The sequence below is a fragment of the Poeciliopsis prolifica genome, unplaced genomic scaffold, assembly GCF_027474105.1.
Source record: "Poeciliopsis prolifica strain line A6 unplaced genomic scaffold, Auburn_PproV2 SCAFFOLD001, whole genome shotgun sequence".
Taxonomy (NCBI): domain Eukaryota; kingdom Metazoa; phylum Chordata; class Actinopteri; order Cyprinodontiformes; family Poeciliidae; genus Poeciliopsis; species Poeciliopsis prolifica.
The window spans coordinates 17,701,699-17,725,841 of NW_026562376.1; the positions used below are offsets into that span (position 1 = coordinate 17,701,699).

The 24,143-nt window shown below is 40.0% G+C and overlaps 1 protein-coding gene across 2 annotated transcripts; it reads right to left on the minus strand.

The window, feature by feature from the left end:
• Positions 1-7,530: 7,530 nt before the first annotated feature.
• Positions 7,531-11,547, minus strand: cfap73 (cilia and flagella associated protein 73). 2 transcript variants are annotated; one of them, XM_055036049.1, is made up of 7 exons: positions 11,398-11,547; positions 11,183-11,306; positions 9,918-10,010; positions 9,288-9,479; positions 8,041-8,262; positions 7,766-7,921; positions 7,531-7,682 (listed from the first exon to the last, which is right to left on the minus strand). In XM_055036049.1, exons 1-7 carry the CDS (start codon positions 11,433-11,435, stop codon positions 7,590-7,592), a joined length of 918 nt encoding a protein of 305 aa, XP_054892024.1. In that variant the 5' UTR covers positions 11,436-11,547; the 3' UTR covers positions 7,531-7,589. The 2 variants fall into 2 exon arrangements, with proteins under 2 accessions (XP_054892024.1, XP_054892033.1); XM_055036058.1 differs by lacking the exons at positions 11,183-11,306; positions 11,398-11,547 and adding an exon at positions 11,101-11,177.
• Positions 11,548-24,143: the final 12,596 nt, after the last annotated feature.

A 24,143-nucleotide genomic window follows, 5' to 3' on the forward strand; every position in this document is an offset into this window, starting at 1 on the left:
TTTTTACCACATATAATGATCGCAGTTCGGTAAAAAAAAAAATTAGACCAAAATCATAGTGGGGCAGAGTGAAAAGAACATTACTTCATTGCTGAGGACATGGAATAATATCTGTCATTTTTAATACAAACGATCGCTCACCACAAACCCTCGTCTTTAGTCCAAGTAATATAGACATCATATTGCAGCAGCCGAATTACTCCAGAGTAATTAGTAGAAGTAGATAGTAGACAATCCTAACCATCAATAATATCCATCCTAAGTCATTATCAGTGTCAGATCAACACTTTAGTTTCAGATTCCCTCTTGAAACTGTTTAGTAGTTTCTCAATTCTAAGTTGGGTTGATTTGCTCTTTGGTCTTTCAAAGTAATAAATTTTACTGGCCGATAAATTGTCGCAGTAAATATCACAATAAACGATAATATTGCGAGGCAATTTTCAAGGAATGTATCGATAATAGCATCATAATTCGAGTTTGCCCTCTAAAAGACCGGTAAACTTTAATTTTGTAAAGAACATTTAACACTGGAACTGGAAGATGTATTAAATACCCAAAATAAACAATATCCATAACCAAAAATAAAATGGATCATGAAGTCTCCTTATGGAAAATTCTCTTTTAGAAAAACAAAATCAGAATGGAAATTAGAGTGAATTTTACAGTGATTGCTTGTTGCGACTGCACACAAATGTGTTTGAGTTTTCTATTGTTTCCGTATGTCAATATAAATATGTCATCAAAGTAGTTTGCAGACATTTATAAACTTTAGCTGAATAATTCTGTCCAAGATTTTAACAAAATAATTCAAAGGAAAAATCACAAAAATACCCTCAGGTTAGAAGTTTAACGATATATCAAATAATAAGTTTTGGTATTGGTAATATTGGCTCTCTATGTGCTTGGTATTCAAACAATACCAAACTAAATATCACACACCTCTACTAGGCAGCAGTATTATTGAAATTGATTGTAAATAATGTCTGAATAAAATGTTGTCATGACTGACAACATTTTATTCACTTTATCACATGTACAATGAGAATTAATGTTATTCTCAACAATAATAAATGAAATTCTAAATACTGAAAACTGCAAGCTATTTCAGTTACTTCTTTTTAACTTCGTTCATGTTTTTAATTGGTTCTTCTCGGATCAAATTAAGACCGTTGAACTTGTCCTTCTTAGATGTTGTAAATGTTGCCTTCCTCAAAATTTTGTTTTTGCTTAATCCTCAAGTTAAATTTCTGACCCTGTGACGGTGAGGCGAGAGGTTGGAGGCGTTAGCATGGCGGTTAGCCACTCTAACCAAAAATAGCAGGACGGACTGTTGAAATATTCCACACTTTCACTTTATTTTACTTCGTCCATGCAAAGCCAGCTCTGCACAGTACTAACATTATTATCTCATACGTGTGAAAAGTAACGAAAAGTAACCTGCATGATCTCTACAACAAAGTGGAAGAGAAGGTCTTGCTCTCTTCAACAGTATAATGCAAAAAAGGGAATAGCACCCTCATCGTCTTGCTTGGTTCCTCTCAAGGAACCAAGCAATATAATGACTGTTGCAACTCGCAGATGTCCCGTGTCAGATAATCAACTGTTCCCTGCACTGATTGCTGCTTGGATCCTACAACGTTACACTTGTGGTCTCTGTTTGAGCTGATGATGACTTATCACTGAAAAGAAAGCTTTCCTCCTGTGCACAGTATGTCAAGAGACCTCACAGTTACAGCTAATTTCGAGCGCAGTGCAAGCTCGAAGAGATCGCGCAATAGAGGGTCCATTACTCCAACGTCAAACTATTAAGATCTGTAAAAAAGTGGGTGAGTTATGGCAGTTTAAGGATCCATAATCGCTGCTCTGAATGCAGAGTTACCATATGGTGGCTCAACACTGGCACGAAAGAAATTTCTAAAAGCACATCCATCTGGAATGCAAGAATTTGAGGTTCCCAGCAGAGAAGTGCTGTAGTCGGGCCAGAACCTGCATCAGTTTTTGTTTGGAAAAGTAAAAAAAAAAAAAAAGTGTTGGCACATTTGTTCAGCTGGAAGGAGTACAATAAACATTTTATTGAAACAATATGTGTAATCATCGTTTTGGCAGAGTCATTACTACTTACCTATAAAGGAAATGTTTATTAGAACAATTTCACGTGCCGATTACCAATTTATAAGAGCAGCCGAACAAAAGGTCAACAGCAGAATACATTTCTGAAGTGAGACAGCTGGTGGTGAAGGTGAGATTTTAATGACTGCGCAACACTTCTCGAATCCTCCCTGCGGTCGATTGCCTCTTCTCCTCCCCGCAATCCAAAAGCCACAGGATGTCAGCAAATCCCACTGGCTGAGAGGGTTTCAGGAAGCAAGAGGCATTTAAGTGCGGTACATTTTTCTTCCACATTCTTCTGCCTCAGTCCCCGTCAGCTGCTCCTCCAGCTGGTGAAATGTAAATGCCGCACATATTGATTTAATCCGTTCGCAGAATTACCATTTACAGAAAAAGATGGAGGTTACACTGTGGGAATGAGGTTAGCGGCAGAATCGGTATGCTAACACTTTGAAAGTTTATGATAAATATACTTTAAATTCCAATTAAAACAAAATTAGGTTTTGCACAGAAATAAATGAGCCAGGTGTTTCTGATTAGGTTAAGGGAAACCAGAGCAATGAGATAATTGAAAATGAAGAATTTTATAGGACACCTGAACCACCTTTATTGTGGCTTAGTAATATTGCTATATCAACATTATTAGGCAAGACTTCCATTTCAAGACGCGCCAAAGCCACTGCCATGTTTCAACCCAAGGACAATGCTTCTTGGGTTGCAAGTCGCTTATATCCTTCTCTAGATGTAAGCAGTGTCTCAACTGGCATCTGACTAATCAGTATGGTTCTGGTTTGACTGATCATTTCCCAGCGTGTCGGTAGCACACTTCAGTCTGACTTCAAGTGTCTCTTCGACAGAAGCTGAGTTTTTCTCTTTTGTCTGTAACATTTCAATCAATCCCTGCGTAAAGCTCCAGTGATCTGTGGAGACATCCCTTAGTAGTTTTCGTTCCGTGGAATTTTGCTCACTATCTTTGCCATGGTTATTCACGTGTGCATGAATATGTCATCTTACAGATTGCATATACACACACACACATATACATATATACCCCAAATCCAGTCCAGGACAAAACATCTAAGATCCATAGATACATCAAGGACAAAGCCTCAACAGACAATGTGCTCAGTGAATGTCTCAGACAACAGGGAACGGAGGTTGAGGTGCCAGAGATACCATCATCGGAGGACAAGCCCCTACATGGGATGTACCACCAGCAAATAACCCAAGTGGCTGATATCAGTAAATCCTATCAATGGCTGGAAAAAGCTGGACTCAAGGACAACACAGAGGCCCTCATCCTGGCCGCCCAGGAACAGGCCCTAAACACCAGAGCAATAGAGGCCCAGATCTACCACACCAGACAAGACCCAAGGTGTAGGTTGTGCAAGGAGGCCCTGAGACAGTCCAGCACATAACAGCAGGGTGCAAGATACTGGCAGGGAAAGCGTACATGGAGCGACATAACCAAGTGGCAGGCATAGTGTACAGAAACATCTGTGCAGAATATGGACTGGAAACCCCGAGATCAAAGTGGGAAACACCCCCAAAGGTGGTAGAGAACACCAGAGCTAAGATCCTGTGGGACTTCCAGATCCAGACAGACAAAATGGTAAGGGCGAACCAACCAGACATTGTCGTAGTGGATAAACAACAGAGGAAAGCCATTGGTAGATGTAGCAATACCAAGTGATTGCAACATCAGGAAAAAGGAGCACGAGAAACTTGAGAAATACCAGGGCCTCAGGGAAGAACTGGAGAGGGCCTGGAAGGTGAAGACCACAGTGGTACCTGTGGTCATCAGTAACCCCCAAACTGGAGCAGTGGCTACAACAGATCCCAGGAACAACATCAGACATCTCAGTCCAGAAATGTGCAGTCCTTGGCACAGCCAAGATACTGCAGGACCCTCATGCTCCCAGGCCTCTGGTAGAGGACCCGAGCTCAGAGGATAAGAACCACCCGCGGTGGGTGAGAAGCGTCCTGAAGGCCTCCAGGACGCTGAGACCAGCACTTCCTCTTCTGACGCGCTTATCAAGATATTCACTAAGATCCAAAAGGTTTGTAGCTTCATTAAAGAATATTTAAAAAATCAACACGTGTTAGAATTAATATTCTCAGCAGGAGTTTTAATGAGCTAATCAACCACCGCTGTGTTAATCAGAGGCTCATTAATAATTGATAACTAAATATCAATGTGGCGCAGGCGGCTGCCGCGGCAACGGGTGTGCTTAACAATAAAGAGAGAAAGAGAGTAAAAAGGTGCGATTGGTTCTGAATTGATCACCTGTTCTGGTTGTTTCAACTTTGTTTACCTTCGCTGTGGTTCATCAGAGCCCCTGATCAATAAACGACAAACTTGGACTAATTACCTCGTTCGTTTGCAGGAAACATGTCATAACAAACATCAAATAGGACATATATATTTGATTAAGTTTGAATAAACAAATGGCTTCTACCACGATAATTATGTGAAATTACATTAATTATTGCCGTTACCTCTGCAGAGCTCTTTGATTCCTCCAATCAGTCTTCAGTTTCTCATATTCAGTTTCTCATATTCAGTTTCTCAATATGAATATGATTGACTGATTGACACCTGCTGGCCTCAGGTTTGTGACCAGCTTCTGTCTGAGAAACCAGTAACCTGTTCCCAGTGTCAGAATCTTCTATCACTTTATCATTTCTGATATAACTGATGTATATTTGTATAGAAAATGAGTCAATAGGGTTTAATTTACAATTCTATCGTCTGAATTAATGTCCAGGGACCAACGTCTTTGTACCGACGTCTCTGGCGACAAATCTCGCCAGCTGGGTCGGTTTGTTCTTTTGATTTGGATTGAAGACCCGTCTTGCTTCTGATCGTTGCTATGAAACGATAAGATCAGTTCTGCATTACTCACGCTGACATAAAAAGTAATATTTTTTCTATTTATTTAACATGAAGAGATTAATAGATTTATATGTGATTAAATTTTTGCATTTGTGGTTTTCCATACCCTGCATTTGGTCTCTTAAGCCCTTTACTATTACTTTTAATTATTATTCATTCATTATGATTATTTATGCATTAGTCATTACATAGTGCCAAGAACAGTCTGTGACTTATTAATTTTTATTTTTTTTTAATTTTTGCAGACAATTTAATGCTGTGACTATTTTACCAAACATAAGAAACAAAAGCAGAAGAGCAATCTAGACATGAACTTATTCATCCTTTTATTGAGGCCCAGAATCTAAAAGTTCTTGTCTTGCATCATTCAGGAGCCGTGAGGATAAAATTATTCATGATTGTATTTTTAGAGGCAGATTTCAAGAATGACTCGGGCAAGAGTTTGGGATGTGTAGGAATCTCCACAATGTCAGTAAAACAGAGTAGCCTACCTTAGTAGGTGTGTGTGTGTGTGTGTGTGTGTGTGTGTGTGTGTGTGTGTGTGTGGTTTACTTTGAATTTCCTGATGTTTCCTTGACGTTGCTTGACACTTTTCAAGCCTTGTTTATCCTTCCCTTGTTTTCATTAGTATCAACTATTTCAGCCAGTCCAAACTGATCTCTGTTGTTTTTGGCACAATGTTTTCTCGGGTGACAGAAAACTTAAACTTGACTGCACAAGCTTTGAGCATTAGAAAGTTAAAGAAAATCAAAAGGTCAGTTCTTTAAGCTGAGGCAATATTTTTGCCCCGTATAATAATAATGACAATTTCAGATGGCAAAGTAAGACAACGAAGGCCTCTAAAACAATACAAATATTTTCAAATCCATAAAAATGTCTTGCTAACTTTATTCTCAACTATTTACATTCAAAAAAATGAAGACTGGGATTGCCTTTTGTTCACGAATCCCTAAAATAGAAAAAAGGCAGATGTGATTCCAGTACCTTCCCAGATCACGACCAGTTTGATAAGCAGATTAGAACTTGGCCAGCAGGCAAAAATAACGTGCTTTGCTAAACACTGTAGGGCAGGCACATATAATATATGGTCATTTGTTGCCTAATACTGCAGATTGGAGGACGATACCAGAAACTTGGCAACATAATTGTTTTTTATTGCAGCTATGAATGAGAAAGACTCCTCTTTCCTGGTATCAATTTTCTTCCAGTTGGAAAAAAAGAAGAAAGAAATGGGAACATCTGCGAAGAAATATGATTTGGACGGTTGCAAGCATGATGCGCATTCTTTCCTCTTCGTGACCCTCCTCGGATCGAGCAAAGGCAGAGCTTCGCAAACTGTTTCAGAAAGCAGGTCAGGTAATTCGCTCCGTGTCGTCGCCTCCTGCTGGACCGTTTCTCCAGCAGCTCTACCCCCCCTTGTGACCTCTCTGTGGCCTTTCCGTCTTACCGTGTGTTATATGTCTAAAATGAGCCCAGCGTCAGTCATCAAAGCTAACAATGCCGTAAATTAGCCTTATCTGTGGGCTCAGGCGTTCAGCACTGGTGAGAAAAAAAAGAAAGAAAAGCCCCCCGAAGTCCCAGTCTCATTGAGTTCTCCTGCTTTTCTGGAGTGCGTTTGGCACAATCATTATTCAATTATCACGCAAACGGAGACAAGTGGACACTGCAATGGAGGCGAAGGAGGCGGGGTCATGAAAGACCCTTAAACTGCACCCTGTCTCACCGGAGATAAGCTGCAGACTCTTCCAGACAGCTTATCTGGAACGATGCTCGAAGCCAGGAGGCCGGGATTACAGGTGAAAATCCTGACATGCCAGACCGATATCCAATTCATCGTCTGAGGCATGTTTCCAGTTAAACTCTTCTTTTATCAGACAGAGAGAGAGAGAGAAGGGTTTATTTTAATTATTTTGTGACTTTGTTGTAATTTTATAGATTTGTTTTGGTTTTTTTGTCTTAGCGTGGCCCTTGTACTCCATCTTAGGGAGACAACAGAATATCCAACAGAACAAAAAAAAAAAAACACTGCACAAGGTAAGTATTCCAACTGTTGGATCATGAGGTGTACTTAGTTTTTCCGTTTACCTGTTTTAGGTGGGTCCAAGACTTACATAAGGGGTGGGAGGGTGAAAGCCTAATCCTGAGAGCTGACCGTAAAACTTCGGGGAATCATTTCAGGATTTATGTGTTTTTGCAACTGGAACAGATAAAACAAGGATAAGATAAGGTGGGAAATCAAAGTGGATCTTAACCCTGGAAGTGCGGGACATAGAAAATCCAACTTTGTAAATTGATTTGTAGGGGTACTTTGTTTTCAATTTATATTGTGAGGTTTCATGAAAGTTTTAGAGTATTAAATATAATGTACGACATCTTGCACAAATGTTGCACCAGAATCACACGTCCTACGAAACCGCAACGACCAACTTCCATCCAACTTTTCTATCCAAATAGTATAGAAAAATAGGGTTTAATCTTTAAGTTTGGGTGAAAAAAAGAGAAGAGAAGAAAAGTGAATTGTACTTTTTTTTGTTTGCAATAGGCAGTGTAATATTACAACATTGGAACAAGGTCAAACACTGTGCTACTTGTCTGTTTTGCTTCCTCTGAGTTCTCGGTGCAAGTATGTCTGATAATGTTTCACAATGTCTGTGTGGTCCATTATGAAGTTCTTGATCTGAGGAGGAAACACACACACACCCATCAGTTCTTTCTTTTCTTACTCCGGCTTCCTTACGCTGCTTCCCTCAGGGTGCATACCGCGTCCAGTTGTTTCTCTGTGTCGTGGATGTCCAGACCGCCTACTCCGATCACACCGCCGGCCATTTCGAAGAGGTTAAGGGTCGCGTACGTAATCTGGCCCAGCTCCAGCGTTTTCTTTGCGGCCGTTTCCTGAATTTGGTTCCACTGCCTTTCCTGTAGAAACACGCAACACCTGAGCTTCTCTCGGATCGTCTTTTGCTTCGTGGCTACGATGAGGCTATGATTAGGCTATGATTAGGCTACGATGAGGCTATGATCAGGCGCTCTCGTACCCATATCAGAGCTTTAGAGCGAGCCTTTTCCAGGTTCGTCTGGAGCTGCGACAGGCGGTTGTTCTTTTGCAGCCACAGCAGGTTGTGCTGGTCCTTCAGGATCTGGAAGGATTTCTTCTGCTGCTCCATGTGTTCCTGCACCTGAGTCTCCCTCTGGTACAGCTGGTCCCTGATGTAGAGGAGGTTCTCGAAGTAACCTGCGAGCGCATCCACGTTGGCGAACTGCAAGACACAGAGTTGTGTAGGAAAAGGACAGAAGGAATAGATTTTTTTTTTCTCAGATGTCCAAATGCAAAATAAAAATAAAGTAAAAATGAGTCCTGGTTTTAGATTTTTCAAATTTCCACAGTTCAAGTTTTAATCAGAGTTGGGCAGAGTACCCAGAGGTTTTACTCAAGTAAAAGTAAAAAGATATTGGAAATAAAAGCTACATCAAGTGCAACATAACGCAACCTAAAACTAGATTTGATATTTAAGAATGATAGGATAAGACAGACAAACACAAATTCATGTGCACACTGTGATATTTCAAAGACTAACATTAAAAGATGCAAATCCTTACAGTAAACTCCCCGCACTCGCTACCTGCGGATGATGCGCCTATTCACGCATCTCTCTGTTGAACGTTACTCTAAATTATTTGCAAGACACCGTCCACCCACTTTTCACAATTTTTTGTGTACATTTTTAAAATGTGAAAGTGCTGCTTGACACGCTTTTAGCTGATATTTGCAAAGCAGTCAATCCAAGAGTGCCATTCATATTACTTGCTGTTGATTGGCTCTGCCTCCGGATATCGAAGACTATAGATATCAGGTCCTGCAGTAATGGCAGGATGGTTTCCACCAAATGTATTTATCAAAAATAAGAAATGGAGGCAAAGAAAATACTTTTTCAACAATTGTTTTTTCAAAGATAAAGCTTATTAATCCAATCCTTACTCTACGTAATGTACAGTATACTTGTTAGAGGACGGTAAAGATGACATGGAAGATGTACTCACTGGCTGAATATGTGGAGGATTCAACAGAGTTACTAGATGAAGGGACAGTCTTGGACATGTTGGTGAAAACCTATGGGATGCTGTGATGTCTTTATGAAATTAAGTCGAGCGTCTTGTTTTTTCTTTATTTATTTAATCTAGACTGTCTCAACTGAACTTGTGTCCCAATATGTCCACTTTTCCCTCGTCATTTCTATCAATGAATTAACAGACAACTGCGCCACACGCCGGGTCACTTCCGTACTTTTGTCAGTTTGAGCACGCGCTCCAAGAACTCCCGGTAGTGTGTGTATTTGAGGGTCTGAAGCTGCATCTCCCGCTTCCTCGTCTTCAGCTCAACACACTCCTCCCTCAGCCTCTGTATTTCCGCCTCCTTCTCCATAGCCTCCTTCATCTCCTTCTCAGCCATCAACCTGTCGGATTCCGTTTCTTCGTCCTGGAGGAGAATGATGGAGTTACTCAGTGCCACAGACAGTCGCGTCAAAACTTTGTGTGCTTTTGGACATTTAGGAGGCATAACATCAGCATGAAACAAACTCAGAAATATAAGGAGTGTTATCCAAAACCTAAAGCCGAAGATCTGGTGACTAACTATCCTCAAACAAATCTCATGGTCAGGAGGATGGCAATAGAAATGACTGGTTAAAAGGGAAAATGACTAGTTTTTCAAAGGGGAGCATGTCCTGTTTTTATTCCCCAGCTGGTAAAAGGACGTTTGTTGAGATATTTCTTTTCAGAGAAAAAATAGGATTAAACATTTATATGTGAGCACACTTTCATATAAAAATGAATATTTAGCAGTGTTAAGTAATGACTTAGAGAATGTCAAACTTGATAAACATGCTTTGTGTGTGTGTGTGATTTCTGGAAGTACCCGAAAAAACATTTCCAGCTTGAAGCGTTGCTCGCGTGCTTCCTTTGCGGTTTGCTGCAGCTCCTCATTACGCCGATGTAAATAAATCAAATACTGCCACAAAAAAAAAACAACAAAAAAAAAACAATACAGACATCAACAAAACAGATATTCAGTCAGTCACATGAGCCACACGATATGAGTTTTGACACGGCATACTATGAAAACGTCATGATTCTGGATCTAAAGAAGCAAACAAACAGTGCTGCATGTTTAGAAATTTAGGATTACATAAATGGCGAATGTTAAATCATAAAATATAAGTTTAAGCCAAATGTTTTGTCTGGCCTGAGACAGCATTAAAACCCCTCCCACTGGAACGTTTCACAAAGCACCAACTGCGTTTCGCATAATCTCTGGTACAGCACAATTCTGCCCAGATTTGAGCTTCCTGTTGTGTGTTTTTCTTTTCTCCTTGCAATCTACTTCAGCAATCAATTGAGCTGTGCAGGTGTTTTAAACTGAACCGACAATAAAGGCGCTATAAGAGAGGGAGAAAAATGCTTTTATTTATTTCTAAACCACAGCTCAAAGGTCTGAACAAAGCAGTCTGATCTTTCTCTGCTGGGGTCGCGTCAAGGACGTGATCGAGGTCAGCGGTCTGCAACCTGCAGCTCCAAACTCACATGTGGGTCGCAGTGAGTTAAAAATAATTTTAAACACTGGCTGTGTTTGCGTCACGTTCACTTTTTATTAGGTCAAAAGCTGGCTTTGAACATTGCAGAAATATAGGATTCAAGGAAATGCATCGTATAAAACTTTTAATCTTATTTTTATGTATTCTAAAATCTAAAAGCAGCAGTGAAAAAAAAAGCTTCTTATTGATTCAACTAACACAACAAAGGGCTGTGAGCAAATTTCGTTTGGTAAGACACAGAAAGGGGTTTTTGGATGATAAAGGTTTTTTTGGGCCCCTGGTCTAGTCGTCAAATCTGAAGCTACACTGAAGTCCCAAACCGTGTTTTAGAAAACTTGACGTGACGTGGGATAAAAGTAACCAATCCAATAATTCTGTCTGACGTGGTGAACAAGCAAACACAAAACAAACACAAAACAACACAATCACCCTTCACCAAACTGAACGATTCGGTGTTTTTTATGGAATCTGTAATTATTTTAGAACTAATCTGCTTTTGAGTCTGACCATTCCACATGTCCGTGAATGTCAACGAAATGCAGCAGAATCAAAGCCAGCGTCTCCTTCCGCTGGACAGACCGTCCCGAACCTGTTTCTGCTCATGGGCCTTGTGCCGCAGCTGCTCCAACTCGTTCTCCTTGTTTCTCAGCTCCAGCTGCGCTTCTATAAAGTCCCGTCCTGTCATCGCGTCTTGGACCGTCGGCTTCCTGTTCCTGCAAACGCAAAACAGAGCAGGCGTGTTGGACCGGGCCTGGTTCGGCTGAACCTCGCATTCGGTTCGGGGGATGGGGGGGTTGGACTCACGGACAAACCGGCCGGTCGCTGGTCATCTTGGAAAACATGCTGGCTCTGTGTGCCCGTCGGCCTCCGGATGTTTTTATCTTTCCTCAATCTAATTCACTTCTACCGCAAACCTTTTTCCTCGTTTCTATGGTAACGGGTCGCTTTCTCTTCTCGGCGCAGATTGACGTTTGTTTTGAAGCGAAACAGTGTTATGTATGGAAGCCCGAGAGTGTCAATTGTAGGCGTTTCAATGGCAAAGAATTAGGGCCACTGGAGAGTGAAAGGCAATAAAAACGTGGCCACGGAAGAGTACAAAACTACATGTCTGGACTGATTTTGCATAATTGTTACAAAAGGATGTTCTCTCATGTGGAAAAGTTGCACATTTTCATCACGTTGAATAATTTTTTTTCACGATTACAGATATATATTGATAACTCACATATACCCTCCTGCATTTTGGAAAACACCCAGACATAAAATCACCTCCAAACCTTAGAGGACTTCTGGTGTTTTTGTTGCAAAAATGTCCTTATATGTATGATAAGAAAATATCCCAATTTTAATACAATTTATTTATTTGTTTAATGATGCACAATTATTATTTTTTCTTGCGAATTTATGACTTTCTGACATCAGCAACTATCCATTTTAGTGAATAGGGTTTTGAAAGTCCTCTGCCACATTATAAAAATAAAACTGACGTTTTATCTCAAGATGTGCAAAGCTAGCAGAGACATACCACCTATGAAGATTTCTTCCTGTAAATTGAGTGAAAAATGGTTCAAATATTAGGTTATTTGTTTTTATGTGACAAAACATGAAAACAATTAGCAAGTGTGAACTCGCTTGCAAGGTATGCTGACTTAGAGATTGTACATAGTTCACAGCATTGCTTAAAACCTCTAACCGAGTCACATTTAGTTCATTTCCTTAGCCTGGAGATAAACAATAGTCTCATTCTGGAGGACATAAGAAACAATGTCACTGTAGTCTCCAGCTGAAAATAAAACTCTGTCCCTTTGTCATAAATAATTACCTTTAATGTATTCTGGAAGGTTTGCCAACGACAGAACAGACAGAAAAACCAGATTCACATACTTGCCCGCTTTTCAGTGCTTTTCTTGAGATTTTCTAGAGCTGGGGCAAAGATCAGAAAACCCTGAAATGTAAGAAAATCTGTTTTTGATGCAGCCTGTTGTCAGTCTGCCGTCAGGCAGCAGCAGACGCACTGAAGCCTTTTCTGCTCCCACGAAAGAATGATAAACCTGTCAAACACAAGCTCGGCTATTCAAGTTTACGGAGCTCTGCAAATCCAGCCTGGGTCATTTTCAGTTCGGCTACATAAAGATTGGAAAACTACCTCGGTAAGATAAACGCATGCATATGGGATGAAAGGAGGAAATCACAGAATCAGGAGTGTTAAAGGGATCCTCATGGCAAACAGGCACAGAATTATCCTCACTACTTCACATGAATTTCAAAGACTAAAACATTGCATTTCAAAGGGCTTTGAAAAACCTGTAAACTTCTTGTGATGTGTGCTCGTCTGTTCTGAGGCCTTTTCATCAGCAGTGCAGGGAAAATGAGACTTCACTATTCAAACGGAAACTGATTTGGTCAAAGACCTTTTGATTTTCATTGTACTGTGAAATGAATTTACATGTTATTGAAGAAATCCCATGTGTAAAACTCAAAATAGGCAGCGTATAAAAGCATAACTTTATCACTTAACAATGTAAAAGTGTGATACTGGCCTCTTCCAGGCTGCACTGGTTTTCCAGCTTGGAAACTTCAGGTTTACTTTATTGTCCAAAATCGCAAATGAATTAATCTTTAGGTCTTTCATGTGTTTCAGGTTAAATCTGCCATTTGTCTCATTTACTGCTGGAGACGACTCGTCCACAAATACTCAGCGTGCCCTGGAAACGGCTGGATCACAGAGTTCATACACAAACAGGAAGACAATACAAAATAGCAAAAATGTTAAAAAAATTATATTGAAATGAACAAAGAATCTTTAAATGAAATACGCCTCATAACCTTGGAATAAAGCTCTTGCATATTTTGGCTTTTTTTTTTTTTTAAACAAAATCACATCTTATAAATAGCAAGAGGTCAAACTGCTTGTGGGAAGAGCAAAATGGGCATCTCGCGTATGTAAGAGCCTCGCTGCATTTCATGCTAAAACAACCACCGAGGGGAGCCAACATGGCCGCACTCCGCCCACGAACATCACGCACTGCACCTGCCTGGGGGGGGCTGAGGGAGCTCGCAAGAATCGGGCCCTTGAAAAATCATCCGAATTTTAACTATCATTGTAGCAACACATCAAGAATAAAAATATTGAAAGCATGTTGAAAGATTCAGTATTTTTGGTTGACGAAAAAGACGAAGGACTCCTGTGGGACGTTTTATTACACTTAGACATGTATATGTAAAATGTAACAACACAGGAACCTATTAGGTCGCCAAGTAGAAAAAATGAAAAGGGAAGTAATAAAAACACCTGAGCAGAGAGATGCTCATACAGAGCTAAAGTGTTGTCTCAGAGGAGGACGGCAGACTTTTCTCGCCACTCCATGTCAAAGTATTGAACTGAAACTGAAAATATGGTTATCAGATGTTAAGCATCTGGTTGTAAAAACAGCCGGGGGGATAAACCAAATCTACTCTCCTGCCAAGCAGAGTGAGCCAATCCAAAGGGGAAATTGGGAGCTGAAGAATGTTCCACAAAGTGATTTTGTGACTTGGCTTCGCACATATTTAAATTAAAGTCATAGTCCTTTTTTTTCTTTTCAAGAAAGGTTTCTTACACCCTGAAAAGTTTCAATATTGTTTGGTCAATATCCTTATTTTATTGTGACCACCCTGGTCTAATTGTAAAATTTCATTCTTTGTGTTTGAGATCAAACAGTGCAGTTACTACTGGTGCAGCAGAGAAAATAGTGGTGCCATCTATTGGCAGATATGTGCAATTACTTTGCCCCACATTCTTGATGAACTTGCTTAGAAGAGCTCCAAGCTAGAGGGAAAACTATCAGAAATGTTCCACCAATCCACAGTCTCCTCTACAGATGTGACTTTCACTTTGTGTTGAGTCTTAAATTTTACCATCCATGTCTCACATTACCAAAGAAAATTGGTTCCATGCCCACCACCTGGCGTCATCACCTGCTCTGGTGAGCAATCCTAAAATATGATGACTATGACTTTATGAATAAAAACAACTGTTCAGCAGTGAACGGCAGCTAAGACACGCCTCACGGTTGCTTTTCTGTTGGTTGGAAACGGTAATGAAAACGGATCGGATCAGCTACAGCGCTGAGTCTGAAGCTGCTGTTCGGTGCTTTCATCACGACGAGACGTCGTGAAAAATATGCAGAATGAATGCATGCTCCGCTTTGAGGACAAATGAGATCCTGTCGAAGGCCTGACTGCTTGTGTTACCCCTGTCATTAGCGAACAAATGCGCCTGGAAACAACAACAGATGAAAATTAAGAAGGCTTCATAAATGAATAATGTACAAAGGTACTGGATTTTGAGTAAAGGTCGATTAACCTCGTGAGGGTTCAGTTCATCTCAGCAGGTGTTGTTCTGTTTTGATGGCTGCCTCCCTCTGGACAAGAGGAAAATGCTATTTAGCAAAAACATTCTTCTGAAAAGGTTGCATTTATTTTTTATTTAATTATTTTTTTATTTTATTTGCAGTATATTTAGAAGTGGCCGTCTCAGAAACTCATCTGTACGGAGCTCATTTGATGACATGGGGGATGTTTATTTGTTTGGCATTCCCATGCAATCATTTGCTGTTCCCTCGCAATAACGTATTTAGCAGTCATGCATCGTCTTGATTACTGAAAGTCTTTCTGCTATAATGTCATGATTTTGAAAGGTTTTTTTTTTGTCACAAACACAATGTCCCATCCCCTCTCTGAAAGCTAAACATGGCAGAACTGTTTTGCGAGAAAGCAAGAAAAAAAAAAAAAAAAACAATCCAAATTATTGACTTTTTTTAGTTATATTCACAGGGTAATATCGACCTTCGGACAGTTTTGTCATGTCTGTTAGTCTGAGCGGTTAATACAGGCCAATCCCATCTCCACCGAAAGAAATCACACAATCGCGAAGGAGCAGCGAATAGATGAATTTTTAATAAGAGTTAGGAATGTATGAACATGGGAATCTTTAAATTTGCACCGCACAAACTATTCTCTTAAGGCATGTACACTGTTGTTAGAATCAGGATTCTGTGAGCGGCACTTTGTTGGGTTTTTCTTGTGTTTGTCATTTAGTAGTACAGTGTTACATAGTAATATCAACTGGGCACACACGTCGTTCAACCTGCACACATATTTGGCTTTCAAACTCCACTGAAGTTTATTTCACACTTCACACTGTTTTTTGTTTTTTTTCTCCATTCATCCGTAGTGCTTTCCCTGCAATGGCATGGCGCCGCCCCCTCAGGGCGTCGCGCCCCACACTTTGGGAACCACTGATGTGAGGAATGGTGCAGTCAGATATCCACTTATCTGTTGTACGTCTTCCATAGTGGTTCATAAGATCAGACAGAGAACACAATGACACTTTATGCAAAATAGTTGCCAACCAGCAACAGTAAAATCATGATGATATTTGCATTATTCTAAAGAAGTTCCTTGAAATAGAAAAAAAAGAAAGAACTTGGACATTAATATGTCTTTTGCTCCTATAGAAACTGTAATGTTCACAAAAAATAAATAAATAATATTTATATATATATATATATTTAGGAAAGTGCACCAAGGCATCATGCCAGTGACTGAACAAAGTCTCAGTTTGTGTCATTCGAGGCAGAGCAAGAGTTTGTGGTCAGGTTTGCCAACAACAACTGTGGGAGACGTTCAGTCACTCAACACACTTTATGACTGTGTAGAATAACACATAGTTGTTTCAAAGGCATGATGCTAAGCAAAACTGCACATCATTTAACCACGTAATAAAAGTGGAGGCACTGAGTATTAAACATTTTGAATATATTCTGTGACATGTCAGACAGCTGGATCTCTGTTTATGTGCTGAGCTGCTTTACGATTGGCAAATCTGTCATCAAATGCTGCAGCAAAAACCAATGAAATCAGTTCGTCTCCGTCGTCTCCACTTGCCTTAACTGAGGTTTTGAATGTCGGTCTCGGAGGGGACACACACTGTGGGCCAGTCTTACTGTGGCACAGTCTGTGCTGTTCCAGAAACACACCCACACCCACACACACACCCACACCCACACCACACACACTCACACACACAGACAAAAACTAGGATCAACCCACTGGTGGTCAGTTGTGGACATAATGGTGTTTACTTCTGCTTGACACACACACACACACACACACACACCCCCACACACACACACACACACACACACACACACACACACACACACACACACACACACACATATATATATATTATCCATCATTATCAGAACCAATAACTGGAAAACATTTCTGTGCTGAAAAACAATCCCTATATGAAACGACCACATGCGACCATGAGAGCACATGCCAGCGCTCAATGTTCTCTTCTTTGAACCGTCAAGGTTTGTATTTCATAAAATATGCCATTTTACATTTACACCAAGCGGATGCTGCATTTGGAGAGCCTTTATGAGACGGCGCGCCGTTGGACGTGTTTGTAAAACCTGCAGCTGACCTGTCGTATAAATCTGTCCAAACAGCGCTCTCTCTCTCTCTCTGTCTCTCTCTCTCTCTTTCTCTTGCTCTCGCTGTCAACTCTAATCACCAAAACGTATGAGCGGACATCAAAAGTCAATGAGCAGAGTGGTAGAACAAACACGGAGCAGATTTAATCAGGCTTTCAAAATGGCTAAGAATATTACATCATCACATTATTCATTTGGTTCTTGTTTTAACAGGATGTGTGGAATTTTGAACTGTGTGTTTTCTTAGTTTATGGTATTTATATGAACTAAGATGGATACCAATTTGTGCCCCTATCTGAAACACGGTTCATATTTTCGATACTATTATTCATCATTTTGTGTTTTATTCAGATTGATGTGAAAGACCAATTTAATGTAGCGCGCAACTGTTACATGGAAGAAACAAATATATACATAGTTTTTTTTTCAAAAGTATAAACATTGTCCTGCCAATTGATTGTCAATTGGACCTCAAATAGGTCTGCATTTAATATTACTAAGGGTAATATTAAGTGTTTTCCAGACACATAGTGCCATTTCAAAGCAAATTAACAGGGAATAACAATATAATATAATATAAAACCATGACTTTACATAATACTGCCCCTTTAATAAGATCCATCCATCTTTTGGTTGGCTCTCAGCAGTCCCCCTTTTCTTCTAATGTAAAATACCAGACAGCATGATGCGCCCACAACCATTTATAAAAAATGTAGACAGTTTTAATGTAACACCAAAAAAATTCAAAACATTTTTAGGTGGCCATTTGTGGAAGTTTTTGAAAAATGTATCTTTTTAAAACCCAGCAGCCTGTGTGTGTGATGAGCTCTCTCTGGGAACTCTGACTACCTCTAATCCCTGCAGAAATGAAGCGTGTGTGATATGAATGACTTTGTGTTGGTCTGTCCGAATAAATTTTTAATAAAACAGCAAAGTAAGCGTTACGTGCGTCTGATCCGAGCAGTGGCGCCCCGAAGAGAGGATCCTGAGAAATGCAGCCCTTCTACCCCAGAGAATCATGTTGGCATCATAGAAAGACATAAATGTTATTGTCTCTGATGACAACATGAATAAATAAGATTAAAAAAATAAATAAATGAAATTTTCGGCCTTGCCACCGTAAAATGTTTTGAAGATTTTCTGGACAGACACTACCAGACCAACGCTTAGATTTGAGTTCAGCGCTAACAAAACCAAATATCTACTTTTTATCTACAGCTAAAATGTTGTTTCCATCGGTTTTAGATTCGTACAACCAGCCAGCATGAAAGCGCTGACGGCCTCTGTGGAGGAGGCCTGATCCACCGACCAGCAAGGCCAGCTGTTTGCTGGGATGACCCAGTTCAGGCGCTGGGAGACAGAAGTATGCTAGCTACGCTGCTAGCCTGAGTTACTGCAGCTCTATTGCACTTTATGGTTGAGTGCTGCTTAAGTTGTGATAGTACTTTGTTACCACTGCATGGTCACCATTAACTATTTCAGCAGACCTACCGGGTTATATATGAGGCTACGTATTTAGTTTGTCATTCATTAGTTTAACTTGTGTCAAGTTACTGTTATGCCTCAACGTGACGCTCAACAAAAACATGTGTGATGGAAATTTGTTCCATTTATATGGAACAAAATGCTAATTTTAAGTGTTTTATTACAGTAGTGTGAAGCATCACTTGTGTAGCTGGCGCTCTCTGATGCTATTCCAGATGAGACACTTATTTATTTATTAACAAAATTTATCAAGAGTTATGTCAAAGAAGTCCAACCTCAATCTACACTTTTATATTTAAATCACATTATTAAATGTGGCAACATGTCAAATCCATGAGAGCCTTTTTAATAAGTTCATTTATTTTTTACTGTTTGGTGGCTGGGATGGGACTCAAATGATGCCAGTCTAATTACTTCACATAATAACAATTTGTCATCTTTACAAAATCTTAATTTTTTTCATTTCCAAAACGAAACATAGGCAGCATTTCACAATCTCAACTCTACAATGTCTCAATTTATTATATCCTTGCACGTTTTTCCCCACTTAATTCATTTACAAACAAAAACTTGCATGATTATAAATGGCCAAATTTTTGTGGGTGAAGGTAAAGCCGAACAAATTGCATATTTTTCATCTCCGACCTCAGCGTTCCCGTGTCGTCTTCAGTCTTTCTCTTCAATTCTCCAAAGCCTGAGTGGAAACTTCAGCGCAACTGAACCGAGAAACAGATACGGCTTTGCACAGAGACCCAGACATGCAGTGAGAAGATCAATATTCAGTTGGCTAAAGTCTTTCCTCTGTCATTCAAGCCCTGTTATTGTGTCTTCGGGAGGTCCAACTCTTTTTTTTCTTTCTTTCCTTTCACTCAAATTATTTAAAAGTGGGTTCTTTATCAAGCTGAGCTTGTTCAACTCATCTCATTATTTATCAAGTCATCCGCTGTCTTTGTGTAGTTGCTTAATTAAGTTCAGACTTGCTTTTAGCTCGATACAGATTGGGACAGATCCAGGCACCTAATCACATCCAACAAAAACGATTAGGCAAGGTCAACTTGAAATTCACAGTGACACTTTAATTAAAGAGGGGTGCGTAAGACTGTCATAAACACAACACAGCAACGGCGTGAGCGTGAAGGAGTGTTTATGAATGTTTGCGACATTCATTCAGTCATTGATGACTCTTTTAATGCAAAGTTCTATTAAAGGTTCATGAAAACGCTTGTTCCTACAGCAATCTCTCTTTTTAATGCAGGACAGCATAGGGGGACTTGCACCTGATTTAGTGTTCGTAGTACCTGCTGGTCAATGATGAAATACACTACTGTACTCTTCCCATGATGTATTGATTTGTATTGTATGTCCTTTTGGTATGTTTTGTTGTTTTTTACTTTTCAGTCTTTGATGCTTTGTCTTTTGATTTTAATACTTGCTGTAGCATCAATTGCCCAATTTGGCATAAGAATAAATCTGAAATCTAGCATTTAGCTAACGTGAACCTGAGTGCTTTCAAAATGACAATATTTTAAGGCTCTTATTTAAAATGAAGAAAGAAATTAGATCTTCAGTTGTCCTGTTGCTATCAACATGAACATCTGTTTGTCAGTCCGTCCATTCGTCAGTTCGTACCTGCATCTTGTCATCTTGTTCCTCAGTCCGACCTTTTGGGTTGGACTTATGAAACGTCTGACTAATAAATAACTGCATTTTGTTTTCTCAAGTAAAAGAACTGACTTCTGTTTTTGCAGCGTAGCTAATTTTAGAGCAAAATTTGAAATCCTCAAAACTGGCAATGAAACAACAAACCAGTATAGAACCAGTGCATGAGTTGCTTCAAACAGATTAAACCATTTAAAACTTCGCTTCAGTGACACCGAGTGGCAAACAATAAAACATTTATTTTTTTGTTGAAGTTAGACTTATTTTACTTGCAAACTCTTAGTGCCTCACCATCCACAATCTCTTTTTGAAAAATACTTGACATGAGGTGATTTTCCTTCAGGATAAAGTTGTTTGGAATTTGAACTTAATTAAATTGAAGCTTTTATTCCTGTTTTTGATATTTTCTATTGATGTTGTGTGTTTGGTGATGCCAAACACACAGCATGGGACAGGAATTGAAACCATTTAACATTTTTCCATTGTTTGTCCATTGTTTTTCCATTGTTTGGACTCAGTGAGGTTTATGCGCACCTACTACTAAATTATTACTTTCCCACATCAAGAGATCGGCTAGAATCAGCATTTCCAGTTTAAACGTGTTTCGCGGTTTGAAGAGGTTATGAATAACGTCATCACCACTTAGAGGACTGACGGTCACAACAAATTTTCTACTCCAAAACTAAAACTAAAGCTTTTAAATGTGTTTTTACCTTTTATAAAAAGAAAATAATGAATTTCTTTCCCCTTTGAAAATATAATTCATTTCAAACTCTGCCCTTAAAATGGAACCTATGCTAATCCCTAATCCAATAAAAAATAAGTGTAAACTATAGACTTTTCCTATTTTTTACTACAAGTACAGCATCTGTCATTCAGTAGATATGCATTTTGGCACAATAGGTCACCACTACGCAAAGCAAAGGCTCCAGAAGCTTTGTTCTTTTTAATGGAAAAAAAAAAAAAAGCGAGACAGGAGACGATTATAACCGCCAAGGGTCCAAATTTATGACCCAAAGGTGGATGTGGTGATGAAATGAGGAAAGGCAAACCACATTCATCACCCGGCCGTCACAGATACTGTAATAAGTAATCTTTGAAACGAACTTGGAGATGCTTGGAGATGCTTGGAGATGCGGATACAAACACAAGTCAGGCACGGATACGTAATGTTCCACTGCCTCCTCCATCCTCTTATTGTCCATCCAGCTGTCCTCAAAATGCCACGGCCAATAAATTGCTTTAATATCTTTTTAGCAGCCAGTAATGACTTCTGCTGTGCAATCTCAATTTTATATGCTCGTGCAAATGGAAAGTATTTTATAAGTGTTGTCTGTGATGCGTTGGAAACCAACGGGTTGTAACTTCCTTTAGCACAAACAGGACAGCGAGGCGGCCAGGGAACCTTCGTTTTAGTGTCGGTGTTGTTTAAGAGGAAATTCAATTTGTTGTGTTTTTGATTAAAATGTCTCTTGCTATTTGTAAAAGAGAACACCGTTTGGCGGTTGATGTTGGAGGAAAGGTTATTATGAGTATAGGACTTTACTTCGAAGCAAATATGATCATAAAACAAATAAACTTCATAGACGGATCCAGAGGTATGAGATATTTTTGACGAGCCCGGAATCCATGAATATAGAAAACAGATTTTGGTTGCAGGTCCAGAGATGTGGAAACCTACCAGTGCACATCAGACAGATCAACAATCTTCTTAAAACGCTCCGCTTGTCTCTGGCTTTTGACACCTTGAGATGGAAACTTTCACTCTGTTTTGTTTTTGTGATATGATTGACGCTCTGATGATGTCATTATGCATATGTAGCCAATTATGCTGACACGTCTTGCCACAGTTTCTCTTGGCGAGTTGCCGTGTCCAGCTGACAGTTTAGGCTATCTTCTGCCATGATTGATAAAAAAAAAAAGAAAAAAGCTCAAACCTCAAAGATTTCGTGGAATCAATGATTGGCAGCGCGCTAATTACTTTGTGGACTGAAAATGGCGGCTGAGGTGTTGCTCAGGGAGTTTGCAAGTATTACCTTCCAACTACGGGCCAATCAACGAATGCCATCCGGTGCTAGTGAAATAATTTCATACTCGGAGGTATATCAGCTTCATGTGGAGTTTATGGTGGATTGATTGAGCTCTGTGACACGGTGCCATCAGTAGAAAGTAGCAAAAAGCTCAAAGTGTGCTACCAACATATGGATCCTCTACACCACTGGTGCCCAAAGTCGGTCCTGGAGGGCCAGCATCCTGCACGTTTTAGTTTTCTCTCTGATATAACGCACCTGGATCCAATGATGGCTCATCAGAAGGTCTAAGAAGAACATTGACAAGCTGGAAAGGTTGATACTTCCACAAGGGAGAGAACTAAAACACCCAGGTTGCTTCCCTTTAGGACAGACTTTGGGCACCCCTGGCCGACACCGTCACCCCACCAGGCAGGGTGGATCCAAGCTTTCGTCTCAATCTTGGTGATGCTGTGTGAACGAACTCCTCCTTATTAAAGTCAATTTAAGATAATTTAAAAAAAATAAAAGAACTTTGAGCAACGTAGAAAAGCTTTTGCTAGACTTGCTCTGTGGTGAATGAATTCTTTCTCTCTGCCTCTGATGCACACAGAGTTTTCTAATGTTTGACATTCTTGTCAAGTTAAGTGGAGGATGTGAAAGCATCGAGGGTCGTCTCCGTTCTCTGCTCTTTCAGTCCGGGGTTCAGAAACAGACAATTAGACGCTGGTCAAGATTGCGGCCACATTACATTGTTAGAGCTCTTGACCCGAAGCACTGGTTCAGTTGTATCACGGAAAGATTACAAGTCCTGCCCATGTTTCTATCAAATCACTTTAGCTGGACAATAGAGGAGGGTGGCGAGGGGGCAGACAAATATGGTTTCCGTCCCTTAGGACAGGAAGACTCACATTCTCCGTTTTGGAGCTGCTTCCATGATTTAAGAAATTTAATTTTTGAGGGAAAACTCATAGAAATAAGCTTATTTCCTGATCTTTTTTTTTTCCACTCCTGAAATTGTTTTTGATGTCGACTCCGATCGGGAGGTTGCTCTTGATGAATGAAATTCTCCTCGGTTTTTTAATATCTGCGATATTAAATGGCCCTCGGGTCACTGACACACACAGCTGCTGTTTACTGATGGTTATTGGGTCACTTTTCTTCAGCGTGGAGGACCTCTGACTCACCATTTTGACAGGAGAGTGTTGAGTCATTGATTTTTGGTTTATACAAGAAGTGCTGGGACTTTTCCCCAGAGGTCCTCGGACAGATTTCTCAGTTCAGTTTTTACCAGCGTGACATCAGGGCAGGAAGGCAACGACAAGCCAAAGGAAGAACCAATTATCGCTCCGATTTTAGCCTCACATTCAGTATACACCCAGTGAATCGTTTGACGTTTAATTCCTGCTTGCAGTGTTTTCTTCACAGTTTTTTTTACTCTGCTCTATTTATCTGGCCACTTTATTAAAAGAGATGCCCATGCTCCGGTAGAGCTATCTGAGGTTGGAGTCCAATAACTTGTCCCATCTCAACACATTTCTCAATGATGCAACAAGCAATTGACACGCGTTAATTGATGAAACGTATCGCTGCGCTCCCGTCATGCCGCTTTTGTGTCTTAATAAGTGAGTGTCTAAAAACTCATTTTATCCGGGGTCACAAAGGGCTTTTCGTGAAACATCAGGAGAAGTTTGAGCTGTTGTCACGATGAGCCTCCAATCTCATCTATCACATGACACGAAGGATGTAAACGTTGTTGTGTGTGAAACTGCGCTGAAGGCAGAGCGTCGACCTGTTTCCTTTCTCTCTTTCCACACTTCCTGTTCTCTTGACCGTCTACGATAGAAATGCCAAAGCACATAATAACCTGGGCCTGGTGGACACAAGTTTGATTCATTTTACTGCAGTGTTT